General features: G+C 44.2%; 1 protein-coding gene across 2 annotated transcripts in view; it reads left to right on the top strand.

The window, feature by feature from the left end:
* Positions 1-15572, top strand: part of ELP3 (elongator acetyltransferase complex subunit 3) — a 104696-nt gene extending 89124 nt beyond the window's left edge. For both annotated transcript variants that reach the window (XM_007962016.3, XM_073018018.1), the window contains exon 15: positions 14077-15572. In XM_007962016.3, the coding sequence (XP_007960207.1) occupies positions 14077-14153 (77 nt within the window). In that variant the 3' untranslated portion in view covers positions 14154-15572. The remainder of the gene's footprint in view (positions 1-14076) is intronic.
* Positions 15573-16408: the final 836 nt, after the last annotated feature.

Consider the following 16408-nt stretch of genomic DNA (forward strand, 5'->3'; position numbering starts at 1 on the left):
CTTTGAGTAGTAATCTCAATATCTGGATTTCCTCAGGAATAATTCCCGTTAAATTCTTCTTTTCTGTGAATGAGCCATTCTTCCCTGTCCTTTGCATGCTGTAGAATTTTATATTGAACTACTGAGAACTACACAATTAGTGTAATGTGGTAACTCTGGAAATTATCCTTCTCTTTCTGAGGAATTGCTTTTGAGGTCTGTAATCATGCATTTGTCTAGTGACTTTTTTTTTTTTTTTTTTTCCCTTCCTTGAGATGGAGTCAGTCTTGCTCTGTTACCCAGGCTGGAGTACAGTGGCATGATCTCAGCTCACTGCAACCTCCGCCTCCTGGGTTCAAGCTATTCTTCTGCATCAGCCTCCCGAGTAGTACAGGCACGTGCCACCACGTCTGGCTAATTTTTTTGTATTTTCATTAGAGACGGGGTTTCATCTTGTTGACCAAGCTAGTCTCAAACTCCTGACCTCGAGTGATCTACCCGCCTCAGCCTCCCAAAGTGCTAGGATTACAGGCAGGAGCCACTGCACCCGGTCCTGTCTAGTGACTTTTCCAAACTATTTTTGCAAAGTCTGTGTTCTTCATTGTGTGTGTAGTCACTGAAATTTCTGTTCTTATCTCTATGATCAGCCTGTGACCTGAGAGGGATTTTCTTAAATGTCTGGTTCAAAAAAAAAGGATATGTATCTCTTCAAATCTTTTGATACACTCCACGAAGGAAGCGAGATGGGGTCAAAACAAAGACAAGGGTCTGCACTGGTCCTTCCAGGAACCTCCAAAGTGAACATAATACACAGCCCCAAATTTTTGGAGGACTAGGTCCTTATTTCCCACTCCAGTTCCAGCCAGCTGCTCCAGGAAAATAAGTTACCGTTCCTGTGGCTACGGTGGAGCTAAGGAATGGGGGGATGGTTGATGGCTTGAGCATGCTGTTCCCTGAGTGAAGTTTTATATCCTCTCCTCTCTCCTCCCCTAGTTGCTATAAATATCTTATCAAATTCCAGCATTCCAAAACAGTTGGTTCCAATTATTTTTTTCCAGCTTAATTGTCTAATTAGCAGAAGGATGAATCTCTGAAAATTCCTATCTTGCCATTTTCCCTTTTGAAGTCTGTATTTAAAGAGACTATAAATTGAAGGGGTCCCTCTTCCTACCAGATTATAAGATGGTACAGTCTGACATGAGTAAAGAAGTGAGAATGATGTGTGACATAGCAAACATCCTGCACTGATAGGAACAGAGACAGTCTATTTTTGAATCAGATGATTGTGGGCCATCCTATGTCACATCATGGGCCAGACTCGCTGAAAGAAAAAAACTTTCTAAAGCTGTGAGATGACCCACCAGCATCACCCAACTGTAAGTTACCATGGTAGTATCTATTTAGATTCTGTAAATAGATAAATTACAGTTGGTAATTTTAAAAGTTTGTGTATTAAAAAAAACCTTTGTAAATTACCTGTTTTTTTTTCTTTGTTCTTATCTTGGTAGTCTTTTCAAAATGTGTAGAAGAACCTTTAGGCTGCTGGGTGGGAGACTCTCTTGAGATACTCTGTATTTCCACAGTGATGGAGAATAATGTGTACTATGTTAGTTGCAGTAACCAATTTGAAGAACTAAGATTATTCATGGGTAACCTTTGTATGATTTTTTTTAATAGAATGGGGAAAAAGTTCTGAAAGGTTTAGGGTCGTATAGTTAATTGGTTCATTTTCAAACATTCAGGATAAAAACCTTTTCCCAACTTTCATATCAGTGTGCATTATTGAAGAGTAAAATATTGTCATCCTGGCAGGAGATCAATGAGAAACAATAAAGTCTCATTTCAATAACAAGTGAATGAAACTAATGAATATATTTCCTGGTATTAATGTTGGTAGACATATCAAGTAGGCAATAGTTGATTAATTGAACCCAAAAGCAATTAAAACAGTTTAATTTGTTTTTATTTCACTGATTTCTTATAATTAAACTATCATAAATCAACTGAATGTTTTGCATCTAATCAAAGCAGAAATTTAAGCTTTAAAGGATAGATTTACAAGTTTGGCTATGAGAATATGATGTGGCCACAATTTTAATTCCATCTAAGAAGACATTACTAGCAGTGAAGGGTGGCCTGTGTCCTAACAAGTAAGCATCAAAAAACAAGAATGCGCCTGTAATAACTGATTCATTTTCCTGCTTCAGACATGAAAACATTTAAATTATTAAGCCAAGGTTTTTCTTAAGGAATTCCAAGAGATAAAACTCTTCAATTTCCAGGCTCCTGGTACATACTAAGCAAATACTTGATCAATTAAACTTCATTATTTCTTCTTCTATTAAATCACATTAATAATTCCATGTTCATTCTTTGTCCAGTTGGAATCACAACCCTGGCTCGCTTGTTTTTCCATAGACGTGAAGAATTGATTTCATTCCCCATTTAAGCAATCACATAGTTGAGATTATTTAATCTTGCCTTCTTTTTCGTTTTAAAAGTTTACTGGAAGCTGTAACAAATAGCAGAGTTTATAAAATGTTAAATAACACCTATATGTCTTAGCTCACTCAGGCTACTATAACAAAACTGGGTAATTTATAAATGAGAAACTTCTCATAGTTCTAGAGGCCTCGTGACCTAATTGTCACCCAAAGATCTCACCTCTTAATACTATTGCATTGGGGATTGTTTCAACATACGAATTTTGTGGGGGATACACGTTGACCATAGTACTCTATAACCCCCACTCAGGTCAATAACTAGCATCCAAGAAGTGCCTCTGTTGGCCCCTCCCTCTTCCTTCCCAGGATCCTAACTTTTTTGGTATTTTCTTCCTAAGTATGTATCCCTTAACTACATAGTCTAGTTTTGTTGTTGCATATTTTTGTTCTGGTTACTTTTGCTCAACATTGCTGTGAGATTGAGCCAACGTTGTAGTAGCAGCATTTCATTCCTTTTCATTAATATATGGGATTCCATTATGCTGATAGTTCACAATTTATCTGTCTTAACTCTTGCTGGGTTTCCAGGTTAGACTTATGAATATTCTTGTGTATGTATTTTGGGACACATAAGGACATACTTCTGTAGAATGTACACCTAAGAGTGGAGTTGCTGGGTTGTAGAGAGTACATAGATTTAGCTGAGGATTCTGCCAAGTGGCTTTCTAAAGTGCTTCTACAATTTTTCACTATTACAGGAAATGTATGAGTTTCAGTTGTTCCATGCTGATAAATGAGTGGCATTTCTTTGTGGTTTTAATTTGCATTACCTGATAACTGATGATTTTGACTACCTTTTCATGTGTTTACTGGCCATTTGGAGATCCTCTTTCTGAAGTTGCTGTGTGCACATGTCTGTGCAAGTTTTTCTAAAATCCCCAAGATATTATTATTATGTACAGTTAGTATTCACTTAGATTTACTGATAAAAGTGACCCTTAAACAACACAGGTCCACTTATACTCGAATTTCTTTCAACCGAACACAGATTGAAAACACAGTATTTGTGGGCTGTGAAACCTGCGTATACAGAAGGCTGACTTTTCATAGATGCAGCTTCTGCAGGGCTAACTGCAAGACATGTGCAGAGTTTGGTAGGTGGTCCTGGAACCAGCCCCCCACATATACTAAGGGCAACTGTATATTTACCACTTTCTTTGCTCTTCTATCTTTGCTATATCTTTAAAGCGTTTTCTTCATTTTCATTGACATGTAGGATTCCATGATGTACTACAGCTTATCTGTTTTACTGTTGATGGATATTTCGGTAGTTTGCACACATTTTCTTTATACCTTTATTATGAATTTATTATCTGTTGGTAGCAAGTTGTTCCAGTTTTGATTGTATACAAATGTCTTTATTTTGCATTATTATTAAAGCAGTGGTCCCCAACCTTTTCGGCACCAGGGACTGGTTTTGTGGAAGACAATTTTTCCACTGATAGTAAAGGGGTTGGGGCGATGGTTTCAGGATTCAAGTGTGTTACATTTATTGTGCACTTTATTTCTATTATTACATTGTAATATATAATGAAATAATTATATGAATCAGTGGGAGCTCCAAGCTTATTTTCCTGCAACTCAGCAGTCCCATCTGGGGATGGTGGGAGGCAGTGACAGATCATCAGGCATTAGATTCTTAAAAGGAGCACACAACCTAGGTCCCTCACATGCATAGTTCACAACAGGATTTGTGCTCCTTTGAGAATCTAATGCCACTGCTGATCTGACGGGAGGTGGTTACTGCTCGTCAGGCAGTAATGCGAGCATTGGGGAGTGGCTGTAAATGTTGTGTGGCCTAGCAGTTGGGGACCCTTGTCTTAAAGGTCTTTACTAGGTATAGAATTCTGGGTTTGCAGGTATTTTCTTTCAGTACTTTGTATCTATCTTTCCCTTATTTTCTGGCTTTTAATGTTGCAAGTAAGAAATCAGCTGTCTTTGAGGATATTCCCTCAGGCTACTTCTGTAGTTTTTTTTTAAAAAATATATTATTTTTATTCTTTCAGACTGTCTTCACTGTCTTGGTTTTTCTCTAGTTTTACTAGGATATTTCTAGGTATGGATTTCCCGTTTGGGCTTCCTTGGGCTTCTTTAATCAGTGAACTGGGTTTTAAAATCAGTTCTGTGTGATTTGCAGCCTCTAACACATGCATATTGATTCTTTCCCATTCTCCCTCACCTCTCTTCCTAGGACTCCAGTTAAACATACTTTAGACCTATTTATTGGATCCACTGTGTCTAATACCCTCTTCCCCACCAATGTTGCTTTGTTGTCCATAATTTCTTCTGACTTAATCTTTCAGGTTACTGATTTAGCTCTGTCTGATCTGCTAGACCCATCCATTGATGCATTGGTCCCACACTTTAACATTTCCTAAATTTCTGGTATCTTTTTCCATTCTGTGATGTCATGTTTTAATGTTTCCAGTTGTTTTCAGACATTGAACATAGTAAGCATACCTGTTTGCAGTCTGTGTCTAGTGATGTTACATCTGGAGTTTCTGCTGTTTCTTGTCATGTCCTGTCTCAAAGTGCACCTCATCATTTGCTGGGCATTTGATATGAGAATTTGCTTTCGGGAATACTCGAAGACCTAGGTGATGCTCGCTTCCTCCAAGGAAGACCTGTTTCCTTTAGCCAGGCATCTCAGAGTCATAGTTGTCTAGGACCAAGACTGTAGTTTATCTAGAAGATTCCTATCCCTACCACACCAGTCCCTCCTCCCAATTCAGAGCCTTTCAGAATACAATCCAGAAGAGAGGGTGCTATGTTTGGGTCCCTGTCTGTGCCAGGCTCTGAATTCAGACCTATGTTCCATCTCTTCAAGCCTCCTCGAGGTGTTACTGAGAGGCAGAGTTGCTTCCACACCTCCTAAACAGCAGGGCGCTGGGGGAGTGGTATGACCTCTTCTCTGTTTCTGGTGGCCACGAGACACCGCCCCCGCGCCCCCGGTATCTCAGCTGCCCTTCCTAGATCACACACCCTGAGACACAAACACTTTACTCCCTTCTGGAAGCTCACATTTTCTCCTTATTCTTGACCTGACAATTAAGAGCTCTTAACAGTCTCTGATATTTTCCTAGCAGAAACATTTTAAATTTTGTCGCAATATTTTCATTGACTTTGGCTGGAGCATTATTCTTAATTTTGTCTGCCATAATCAAGCCTGAAGTCATCTGTTCGCTAAGCTTAAATACTCCTGACTCTTCTGCCCTGCTCTAGCTTCCATCATTGAGCCTTCTTTGTTGTTTTCCTCCAAACTCTGTGTTGTAGTGCTTGTCATTTTAGAAATGGTGACTGCAGTTTACCAAGTTGTTACTGAAAAGTTTCCCCCTTCCCATTCTCACATTTGTAAGCTGAATCTGTTTACAGAGTTTCTTATTGCCTGTTATCAGATCCTTTTCTGTGATTTATTCTTCAGTTTCTTACTAAGCCATATTGTTAAAAATGGAAATAGCCACCATGTTTGTTTCATCTAATGAGTTATCAAAGGACATTGAAAAACTGGACACAGATACAGGAGGTGAGGTGATTAAGACAAATGGTAAGTCCTTTCTTTACCAGAAAAGAAGGGATGTGCTTACCCACTCTGACTCAAGACCAGAGTCGGGGGAGTTGGGTGGGCCTACCCCATCACATAGGTGCCAGGCGCATTAGAAACGCTCTGGGCCATGGGATCGGGCAGGCTGGGTCTCAGTTACAGTACTACTTCCCTATCCTGTGGCCTTGAGTTATGACCCATTCTGAAACTCACCTTTCTCCTAAGACAATAATTGCAATCTTGTTACATTTTAAAGAAATTAGTGCATGGAGAGCCTCTAGCAATCCAATGCCTGGCAGGTATTTAAATCTCCCTCTAACTTCTACCAAGTGGTTTTTGTTTGTTTGTTTGTTTTGAGATGGAATTAGAATCACAAGCTAGGTAGCACTTAAGTTCATTTCCTACTCTTGATTTGTGATTTATTTTCCCTTTTAGAGGAAAGGTGTACTTATTTTTAGTGTCCAAAGACATTACTCTGGTATTGCATTTATCCCCTTAGAACAAAAGGCTGCAGTAACTTGGAGGAACAAAGAGTTGGTTTTCAACAAACTCAAGTACCACACAGACTGGCTTACTCCATCTCCCCACTCTTTCCCCTACAATTTCTCTCTAAAATAGAATCACAGCAGAATTTAAGTAAACATCTGGGTTTGTGGCCAGGCCTGTAATCCCAGCATGTTGGGAGGCCGAGGTGCGTGAATCACCTGAGGTCAGGAGATCGAGACCAGCCTGGCCAACATGTTGAAACCCCGTCTTCACTAAAAATACAAAAATTAGCTGGGCGTGGTGGCAGGTGTCTGTAATCCCAGGTACTCTGGAGGCTGAGGCAGGAGAATCCTTTGAACCTGGGAGGCAGAGGTTGCGGTGAGCTGAGATTGTGCCATTGCACTCCAGCCTGGGCGACAAGAGTGAGACTTCGTCTCAAAAACAAAGAAACAAAAAAACACATCTGGGTTTGTTGCCCCCCGACCCCCGCATTTTTTTTTCTTTCTTTTTTTTTTTTTTTTTTTGCCTTTGGTTAGTCTAAGGTGGTGTGATTTGATTTCCCATTTTTACTAAAGAGCATTGAGCAGCCCAGGATGAGCGTGCTCCTGTAGCCAGGGGCCCAGGCTCCAGCATAGGCATTGCCTGTGATTCCCCCCCTTTCCCAAATCCTTCGAGTTAGCAGATTAAGCCACATGGTGCGTATCTTTTGGAGAGGGACATGGAATCAAAGCAGAGGATTTCTTTCTCATCATGAGGGGCTTGAGGACATTTGGTTCAGAAAAGGATCAGAGAGACGCAGTACCCCTGGGTCTCCTCCGGGCTGGAGATTCACAGGGAGGCCAGGGGCTCTTGCCAGCCCGCCTTGGAGCAGTAGCCAGAGGTCATCCTTGGGAGAGGGGCTTTCCCACTGAGTGCTGAATGACTCTACTCCTCTCAGCCCATCCCAGAGCAAGCAGTGTCCTCTGCCTTTAATGTAACCCCTTTCCATGGGTCTATCTGTAATTGATCTAAAGTGTGCAGTGGAAGTCATTTTAATAACTTATATATAGTAAAACTCATGTACAAATAAGCAGGCTGCTTTTCTTCTCCCAAAGGGGGTGGATGTCCTGGGGCAGAGGCAGAGGGGAGGCCACCACAGAAGCTGTTCACTCTAGGCACTTTGCAAGGTATTCTTTTTTCACCTAACTCATATCATCATTGCTGGTAGAGTGGGGAAGATAAAAATATTTATCCTGCCTACAGAGTAGGAAAAAGGTCATGTAGGAAAGCTCAGGGTGTAGATGAGAGAACTTGGGAGGATAAAACAAAGCCAGTGTTTGGACTCCCCCAACTCCTGCCATTCTTTCTTGAGACAATCTCACTGTGTCCTCCAGGCTGGAGTACAGTGGCGCGATCTCAGCTCACTGCAACCTCTGCCTCCTAGGTTCAAGCAATTCTCACACCTCAGCCTCCCAAGTAGCCGGGATTACAGGCACTCACCACCACACCCAGCTAATTTTTTGTATTTTTAGTAGAGACAGGGTTTTGCCATGTTGCCCAGGCTGGTCTCGAACTCCTGAGCTCAGGTGATCTACCCTGCTTGGCCTTCTGAAGTGCTACAAAACAAAGCCTGCATTTGGACTCTCCCCACTCCTGCTGTTCTTAATGCTGGCTCTGTAGCAGGGCACCCTGAGGCTGCTGCATGGAGTGAGTTCCTGCTCATTCCCCATCCCAGGGATTTGGCAGAACCCCATGCAGGCCATCGGGTGGAGCACTTGGCTCCTCATACAGCCTGTGGGCGCCTCTTCTCTAGGGGAGGCAGAGCAGTTAGGCTGAGGACTCGGAGACGGTCCAGGCAGCCTGCACGTCAGTCCAGGAGGGTGGCTGACGTCAGCTCTGAAGGATGATTGCTTTTTCTTGGCTGGCTAACAAAAGGAAAGTTACTATGACAGAGGACTTTCTGGGAGCCCTGCTGAACATGGAGAGGGGATCAGAGCAGAGCAAGGCCCTCACCCCAACCCTGGTAGTTAAGTGCAGGGCTAATGCCTTTCCCAACCTGTTCTGCAGGTTATAGAAACAGGAGGAAATTTTTCTTTCAAAAAACAAGAGGCAGAAAGAAATTTAGCTCTTTAGGTGAGCAGAGGTTAGAGTCCAGACTGGCTAGAGGTGAAGCTCCCTCCCCTGGATGCCAGCACTTCTCAGAGGACCCAGAGACAGTGTTCCATCTCAGGGCTGAGCTCGCCATCTCAGGCCTGCCGCGTCTTATTGAAAATAAGGACAAGAGCTTCAATACACAGCTTTCCTCCAAAAGGCCCATCATGAGGCCTGAGTGCCCCTGCCCAAGGTGGTAATCGTTTCTAGGGCACACCTCCTGTCGAAAGGAAAAAGTAGAAGGCCCAAGGAGCCTGTAGCTCCGTGGGAATCATGATGAGAAATGCTTAGATGTACCCCAGTAAAGCAACTCTTTCAACCAGCATGCCTAAGAAATCAGGGCACTCTTGATTGTTGAACTTTCTGGTTATCCAAGGACTGTCTGGTCCTGTGTTAGATGTAAGGAACTCTTCTCTCTCACCTCTGCAGCCATTTATGGTAGACAAATATAGGTTGATGCATATTTTTGGAAGTGAAGCTCTTGGACCAACAATTACACATCTTCCTTCTGAAAATTAGGCCATCATTTTCATTTGACAGAGGACATATAAAAGAGCAAAACTAAACATGTCTCCAAGAACTGAGCTGAGCAGAACCAAAAGGAAATGTTAGAGATGTTTTCTAAGTTCACGTGAGTAGAAAGCTCGAAGCTTAGAAGTCTCCTGGGTGGGAGGCGGAGGTTGCAGTGAGCTAAGACCGTGCCATTGCACTCCAGCCTGGGCGACAAGACTCCATGTCAAAAAAAAAAAAAAGAGGTCTCGTAGGTGAATTGTCCCTGCTAAAGCTGAGTGATAGGTGCAGGGAGGTTCAGTGCACTGTCTTCTGCACTTTTGTGTGTTTGACATTCTCCAAGATACATTGTTTTAAGTCCATGGAAAACAGTATCTGTTTTGTAAAAGTAAAGTAGAAATATAAAAAGCCAGAAATAGTTCTGAAAGATTTGGGGCAGTTTTTGTTAGATAGAGATAATAATATAAGTCAGGAAGGTGCCTCTTAATCTCTCAGCTAACAAGGTAGGAAATTTGTACCTAGGTTAAGAAGTTGTCCTGCCCTTCAGCTCTTGTACATTGAATCATTTCCATTTCCCAACACCCAACATAGAGCCATTTTTTTTTTTTCCACGTACATCCTCCAGGAACACATTTCTTTGTATATACACAACATAAGAATAGCTGACCAGCATATGAGAGATCTGCAAACATTTATTGCATCTTGCTTATATGCCAGACACTGATGATAGAAGCCATTGACTTGAAAGAGCTGACATCCTAGGGAGGGAGACAGACCTGTGCAGTGTGATTACTAAAACAATGGAACTCTAATTAAGGCACACAGCCAGCCTGGAGAGAGGGTGCTGTGAATTCTGGCTTTGTAGATAGGGGAAGTATCTGCAAAAGTCTCCTGGTGGGACCTCGGGGATGAGTGGGAGGGTGGCTGGGAGTGCCCTTGTAGACAGAGTGGGCGGCTGCTGAGGGAAGCGCCCAGAGGCAGTGGCTGAGCCCGGGTGGTGATGCCAGGCCTGGTTTGCTGATTCTGGACCTAGTCAACTGTGCCAGGAACTGAAGTCAAAGAGTCTGGGCAGGAAAGACTTTGTGGATCAGGCTAAGGAATTTCAGCTTTATCTTGGGACCCATCATTAGTGATTCTAAGCAGGAGAGCAGTGTGTTCAGAATTACTCTGAATTCTGATTTTAAATAGTGGCTTGACCTCGTTTGTTTTTCTCTTCCTGTCCTCAAGCTTACTTGTCAGTTATGCTACATATTTTTAGTTACAAGTCACAGAAAACTCAGCTCAGTGGCTTGTACCCAACGTGCATGAACCTTGAAGACATTGTGCTCAGTGAAATAAGCCAGTTATAAAGGACAAATACTGCATAATTCCACTTCCATGTGGCATCTACAGGAGTCAAATTCATGCAGACAGAAAGTAGAATGGGGGTTGTCCGGGGCTGGAAGGGGCCCATAGGGTTGATGTTTAGTGAGTGCGGAGTTTCAGCTTTACAAGATAGAGAGTTCTGGAGACGGATGGGTGATGGTTGTACCACAATGTGAATGTATTGAGCAACACCGAGCTGTATACTTAAAATCAAAAATATCCTCAAAATGGCTTAAACCAAATGGAAAATATTTCATAAGAAATATATAGAGAAGCTCTGGGACTGGTTAATTTAGGGTTCAACAGTTTCCAAAAGAAGCTAGGTGGCTATGCCTTCTCACTCTGCATCAGCCACTTCAGCCCCTTGCAAGACAACTGCCCCAGTCCGAAATTACCTTGCAAAGCAACATCCAGGAAAAGAGACCCTCCCTCTCTAAGTCCATTTTCAATTGCTTTTAACAGAATACCTGAAAAGGAGTTTATTTCTTACAGTTTTGGAGGCTGAAAAGTCCAAGGTTGAAGGGCTGGATCTTGTGAGGGCCTTCCTGAGGGTGGGGACTTTCTGTGGAGTCCTGCGGTGGCACAGGGTGGCACATGGCATCACACAGTGGCAGGGCTGCACATGCCAGCTCAGTACCCTGTTCCTCTTGTTGTAAAACCACCAGAACTCATTATCCTATTAGTCCATGAATAGATTAATCCTTTCATGAGAGCAGAGCCCTCACACTCTAGTCACCTCTTCATAGCCCCACCTCTCAGTAATAGGGATTAAGTTTTCAACATGAGTTTCAGAGCAGACAAATACCTAACCCATAGCACTCCCTGTGTCTCTTTAAGAACAAGAAACACTTCCAAAATCAGTGTTCAGCATCTTGGCATGAATGTCTAGCAGCCATTCCACATGCAGCCTGACTGGAGCCCCACTCCTGATTCCCCTTGCAGCTCTTCCCACCATCTCCTCACTCCCAGGCAACAGTGGCTCCTATTTCTCCAGACTCTTCCTTTACTCAGGCTAAATACCTTGGCGTCACCTTGGCCCCTGTCACACCCCACATCCATCGGCAGATTCTTTTCACTCTGCCTTCCACATGTGCCCAGGCTCCGGCTACTTTTCACCACTGTGACTCAGCCTGAGCCACCACCATCTCCCACTTGGATTATTGTCATCGATTCCTACCTGGTCTCCCTGTTTCTGCCCTTGGTCACATATCCATTCAGTGAGCAAATATTGACCATGTACCTCACATGTGCCAGGCATCGCTCTGGGTACTGGCAGCTCTACAGTGAACAAAACAAAACCCCTGCCCTCCTGGAGCCTTCATTCTGTTCTCAAAACAGCAGTCAGATCGTGTCCCTCCTTTGACCAGCATCCTCTCGTTCTTCCATCCCACTCAGAATAAAAGCCAGATTCCTTAGGAGACCTGCATGATGGTGCCTCTTTGTTCCTTGAGTAAGGACGAAGGCACGCCCATCTCAGGGCTTTCACATTTGTTTTTCCTGCTCCCTAGAATCCTGTCCCCACCCCTGTAGCCTCAGGCCTTCCTCTTTCATTTTTTTCAAGTCTCTTGCTTTGGAATTTGACAGAAAGATGGGAATCAGTTGGCCTGAACAACTGGCAGTGGAGTGGCCATTTACAGAGAGGGAGCTTCCTGAGGGAGGGAGCTTGTGGGGGCGGGGCACCAGGAGTTGAGTTTTTGACTTGCTACACCTCCCATGCCGATTTAGACATTCAGGTGGGTCGTGCAGCACCTGTGGACGAATCTGAGGCTCTGAGTGACAGATTTAGGGGTCACCAGTATATACGCAGGTTTATGCTCAGTGTCACAGGAAGCACGTGCACAGAAGAGCTGCATATTGCAGTGATTTCAGTTAGGGATACGAGGAGGAACCAGCAAAGGAGACTGAGGAAGAGCAGCCAGCGAGCTAGAGAAGAATCAGGAGATGCACTTTTCCAAAGCCCAGTGCAGGGACATGCAGAGAGGGAGCGAGGGAGTGCCTGCGGCAGGTGCTGCTGATAGCTCTCCCCGCCCAGCCTCAGCTGTCTCACTCCCAGATACAGACAGCCGGGCTCTTTGAGGAATGCGTCCAATATGCAGGGGTAATAGACCTTTCGTACCAACTTCAACTAGTTCATGTTCCTTGAATGCTGAGATATCATAAAAAATATAATTTGGTCTCTGTTCCTGGTTCCTGACATAGAGCTTCTAAAACCCTTGTAATTTCCTGAGCTGTAGGGGTTCGGGGGGGGGGCATCTTTTGTTCTAATCTGGTGACTCTTGGTGGGCTTCAGGGTGGGGACCTGTCACCAGAAAGATCAAGCTATGATGAGAGGGTTGGACTTTCAGCCCCACCCTTCATCCTCCAGGGAGGCAAGGGAGCTGGAAATGGAGTTAGTAATTGATCATACCTACACGGTGAAACTCCATAAAAATCCCTAAAAGATGGCGTTGAGAGAACTTTTCATTTTGGCAAACACATCCACTTTCTGGGAGCATGGTGCACCCCAGCACAGTGGGGACAGACAGTCCTGTGCTCAGGACCCTCCCAGACCTCACCCTGTGTGCCTCTTCACCTGGCCATTCACTTGTGTTTTATCATATCCTGGAATAAACTGGTAAACGTAAGTAAATGTTGCCCTGAGCTCTATGAGCCATTATGACAAATTATCAAATCTGAAGAGGGGCTTGTAGGAACCCTCCATTTGTAGCCCAGTCGGACAGCAGTTGTAGGCAACCTGCAGACCCTCTGCTTGCAATTGGTGTCTGAAGTTGTAGGGCAGTATCTGGACTGAGCTCGGAACTAGGGGGCCTTGTGCTCATCAGTGTAGGTAGTGTTCAAATTGAGTTAAATTGTAGAACACCCAGTTGGTGTCAACAGAGAACTGGACAGTTGCTTGGTGTGAAAAAGCTACACTTCTCTTCACAAACCACACTTCATGAGCCAGGGCCATTCCAGCAAACCTGCTTCTTTGACACCAACTAATGAGGAAAACACTTTTTCCTGTTAAGCCTTGTATGCTCCCAACACTTCTGACAGTAGCCACAAGTGTACCTTCGCTACTGGGTGAAGATACCTTCGCTACTTGAGTGGAGATTCCATTTCCCCCCCACCGCCCCACTCTTCTCTCTTTAAAACTTCTGGGAAACCATCCATCGTTTGACCTCATCTGAAGCATAGGCAGCTCAGACAGTAAATCTACCTCTTCCCGTTCACCTGTAGCACCTACGGTAGTGCTTGGGGCTGCCTGTAGGATAGTGAATACACAGGCTCCAACATACGGGTGAGCACATTTGCTGTTGCCTGTGAGTGTGTGTGTCACATACCCTGAGCTTACGTTAAAAATCAGAGAAAGAGAGTAACTTCTCTCCACTTAGCAGTTTCTGTATTTTAATGCAGCCTGAATTCAAAGTAATAATGTTCCAAACTTATTAAACTGAGATTTTATGTGGGAGAGAATTTGGTCTCTGGGTGGGGGAAGGGTATAAGGCTGAGGGAAGCACATGCCGACTTTTGAGAATTACTAAAGTGAATGCTCCTTTTTTTACTTCAATTTTTCTGCAGGGGTCGGCACCAGGAATTATTATAGAAAGATCGGCTACAGATTACAAGGCCCGTACATGGTGAAGATGCTGAAATAATGGCCACACCAGTCCACCTTTCTGCAGTATCCTCCCTGGCAGAACACGGAGAATCAGGATTTCTTAAATACTCAACAGAGAGGCTGAGCAGAGCAAATAGGGGACTTCACCCTCGTCCCGCAGCTGCAGAGACTGGAAAGCTGCAGAGACCTTCAAGGCCACGGCTGGTCATCTGCTGACCACACCCCAGATCCGTCCTCTCCTGTGTGCACCTAAAAAAAATCATTTGCATTTTTGAGGCTTAAATCGTCTATCCAGTTTCTAAATTTTGCATGCGGCCTGCAGGTGGCCTATTTTGACTCAGACGGTGACAAAAGCAAATTAACTCATTTGGACACCATAACTCATGAAATAAAACTGATTGTCATTTGAGGAGCAAACTTAGGAGTAGGTTATTTATATACCCTAGGGACAGAAAGTCAGGTTGAAACAGGAAAACCACCAGACTCTGATCTCAGGCCTCTAACGACATACGCATTGGAGCGCAAGTTAGGAAAATGAGCTTTTGTTTTCATGGAAATCATTCTGATTACAGTGCCGATGTTTAGAAATAGCAGTGTGACGGGGAAAGAGGAATTGCAGTTGTGGGGGAGTGAGCTGGCAGCAGCCGGCCACCAGCCTCTCCCAGTCAGGAGTCCACCATCCGAGATGGCGATGACAAAGAGCTTCATTTCATGTTCTTTGTTGTCTCTACTTCCCACCCTCTTGGCAACTACAGAGCAGTGTGGGCAGCCACAAGTGTGGTCCCCAGCGAGCGTCAGGCTTTCCTGTTTGTCTATCCCGAGCGGGTGGAGTCTGAGATTGTGTGCCCCTAAATCAAGATTTGCTTCCACAGAAGCCATTACTTGCAATTTTTTTTTTTTTTTTTTTTTTTTTTTTGGATAGAGTCTCGCCCTGTCACCCAAGCTGGAGTGCAGTGGTGCGATCTCACTGCATCCTCAGCCTCCCAAGTAGCTGGGATTACAGGCACCCGCCACTACACCTGGCTAATTTTTCTATTTTTAGTAGAGATGGGGTTTCACCATATTGGTCAGGCTGGTCTCGAACTCCTGACCTCAGGTGATCCATCCACCTCGGCCTCCCTAAATGCTGGGATTACAGGCATGAGCCACCGCACCCAGCCTTTAATTTTTTAAGGTGGATTTTGGTTGTTATAAATGAAGAAAGGTAAGAGTTCAAGTTCAACTTGTGTGAAAGCAAAACAATGGAAAACAGGATTGGCTTCTTCAAAGGCTCCTCTTGTAGAACTACCTCTTTGAGATTTCGAGGTAATCTACTTTGGAGACTGCCTGGAGAGGGTCAGTTCCTAAGTTAAGAGCATTGCTTAACCTTGGCTCCTGTGGCATTTTACAAAGGTTTAAAGGAATTGATTCCTCTGAAAGGGCCTGAAAATAAAAAGTCCTTAACATACAAAGAAGAGTCATGTGGGGTTTTTTTTCTCTCCCTGTAAATGCAGTGACATTTGCCACGAATGTGCAGGTTTCAGTTTCCAACCTATGGCACTGTTCATTTCCTCCTGGGTGCTGTTTGCCATTTCATTAAACTGCTACGAGGCAAATGGCAGTGGCTTTGTTATGGGCTCACTGTGGAACTACCACGGCTTTCCATGAGTGTCGTTTAGGGACTTAGCTACTTCTCAATTATGCTTTTTTACCCTATAAAAATAAAACTAATAAAGCATACTCCCGCTGGCTGTCAGAGCTGTGTTGCTGGAGACAGAACCAGCCGCACAGCCCTGGAGCGCAAAGTCTCCGGGCCTCGACCTTCTCATCTGCGCTCGGTGCCCAAATGGATCAACACACATAACTTACAAGAAGCGCTTTTGTGAAATGGTAAAAAGGCCTGCACATGGAAAGTTCACTTCAAAAGATGACAATTTAGGGAATTTGAAATGAAATGATAGGAACTTGCACCTTTCTGATGGCTGTCAGCCTTCTCTCAGGATTCACGAAAATCCCTCTTTCTAGCTCATCCCTGGCCTTCCTTGCCGTATTTTGTGGCCTGTGCAAAATGGCAGCAGTTGGGGAGCTTCCCCTGGGTGTCAGAGCTTCTGCCTCCTCCCTCTGCCACCAGAAGCTTCCGCTTCTCTTGTGACTGCCAGGGTTTGTTCCGCCATGGATGGTGCTTGGCGCCTCCACTGTCCGGCTGGTCTGGCTGCTCTGAGGCCTGTGGGGCCACTTCATAAGAAAGCTCAGTTGGGCACGATCCTGCCGGCCTCGGTGTGAAACCATCACAGCTGCAGCCTGATCCCACCT

This window comes from Chlorocebus sabaeus, chromosome 8, assembly GCF_047675955.1.
Source record: "Chlorocebus sabaeus isolate Y175 chromosome 8, mChlSab1.0.hap1, whole genome shotgun sequence".
In the NCBI taxonomy this organism is placed as follows: domain Eukaryota; kingdom Metazoa; phylum Chordata; class Mammalia; order Primates; family Cercopithecidae; genus Chlorocebus; species Chlorocebus sabaeus.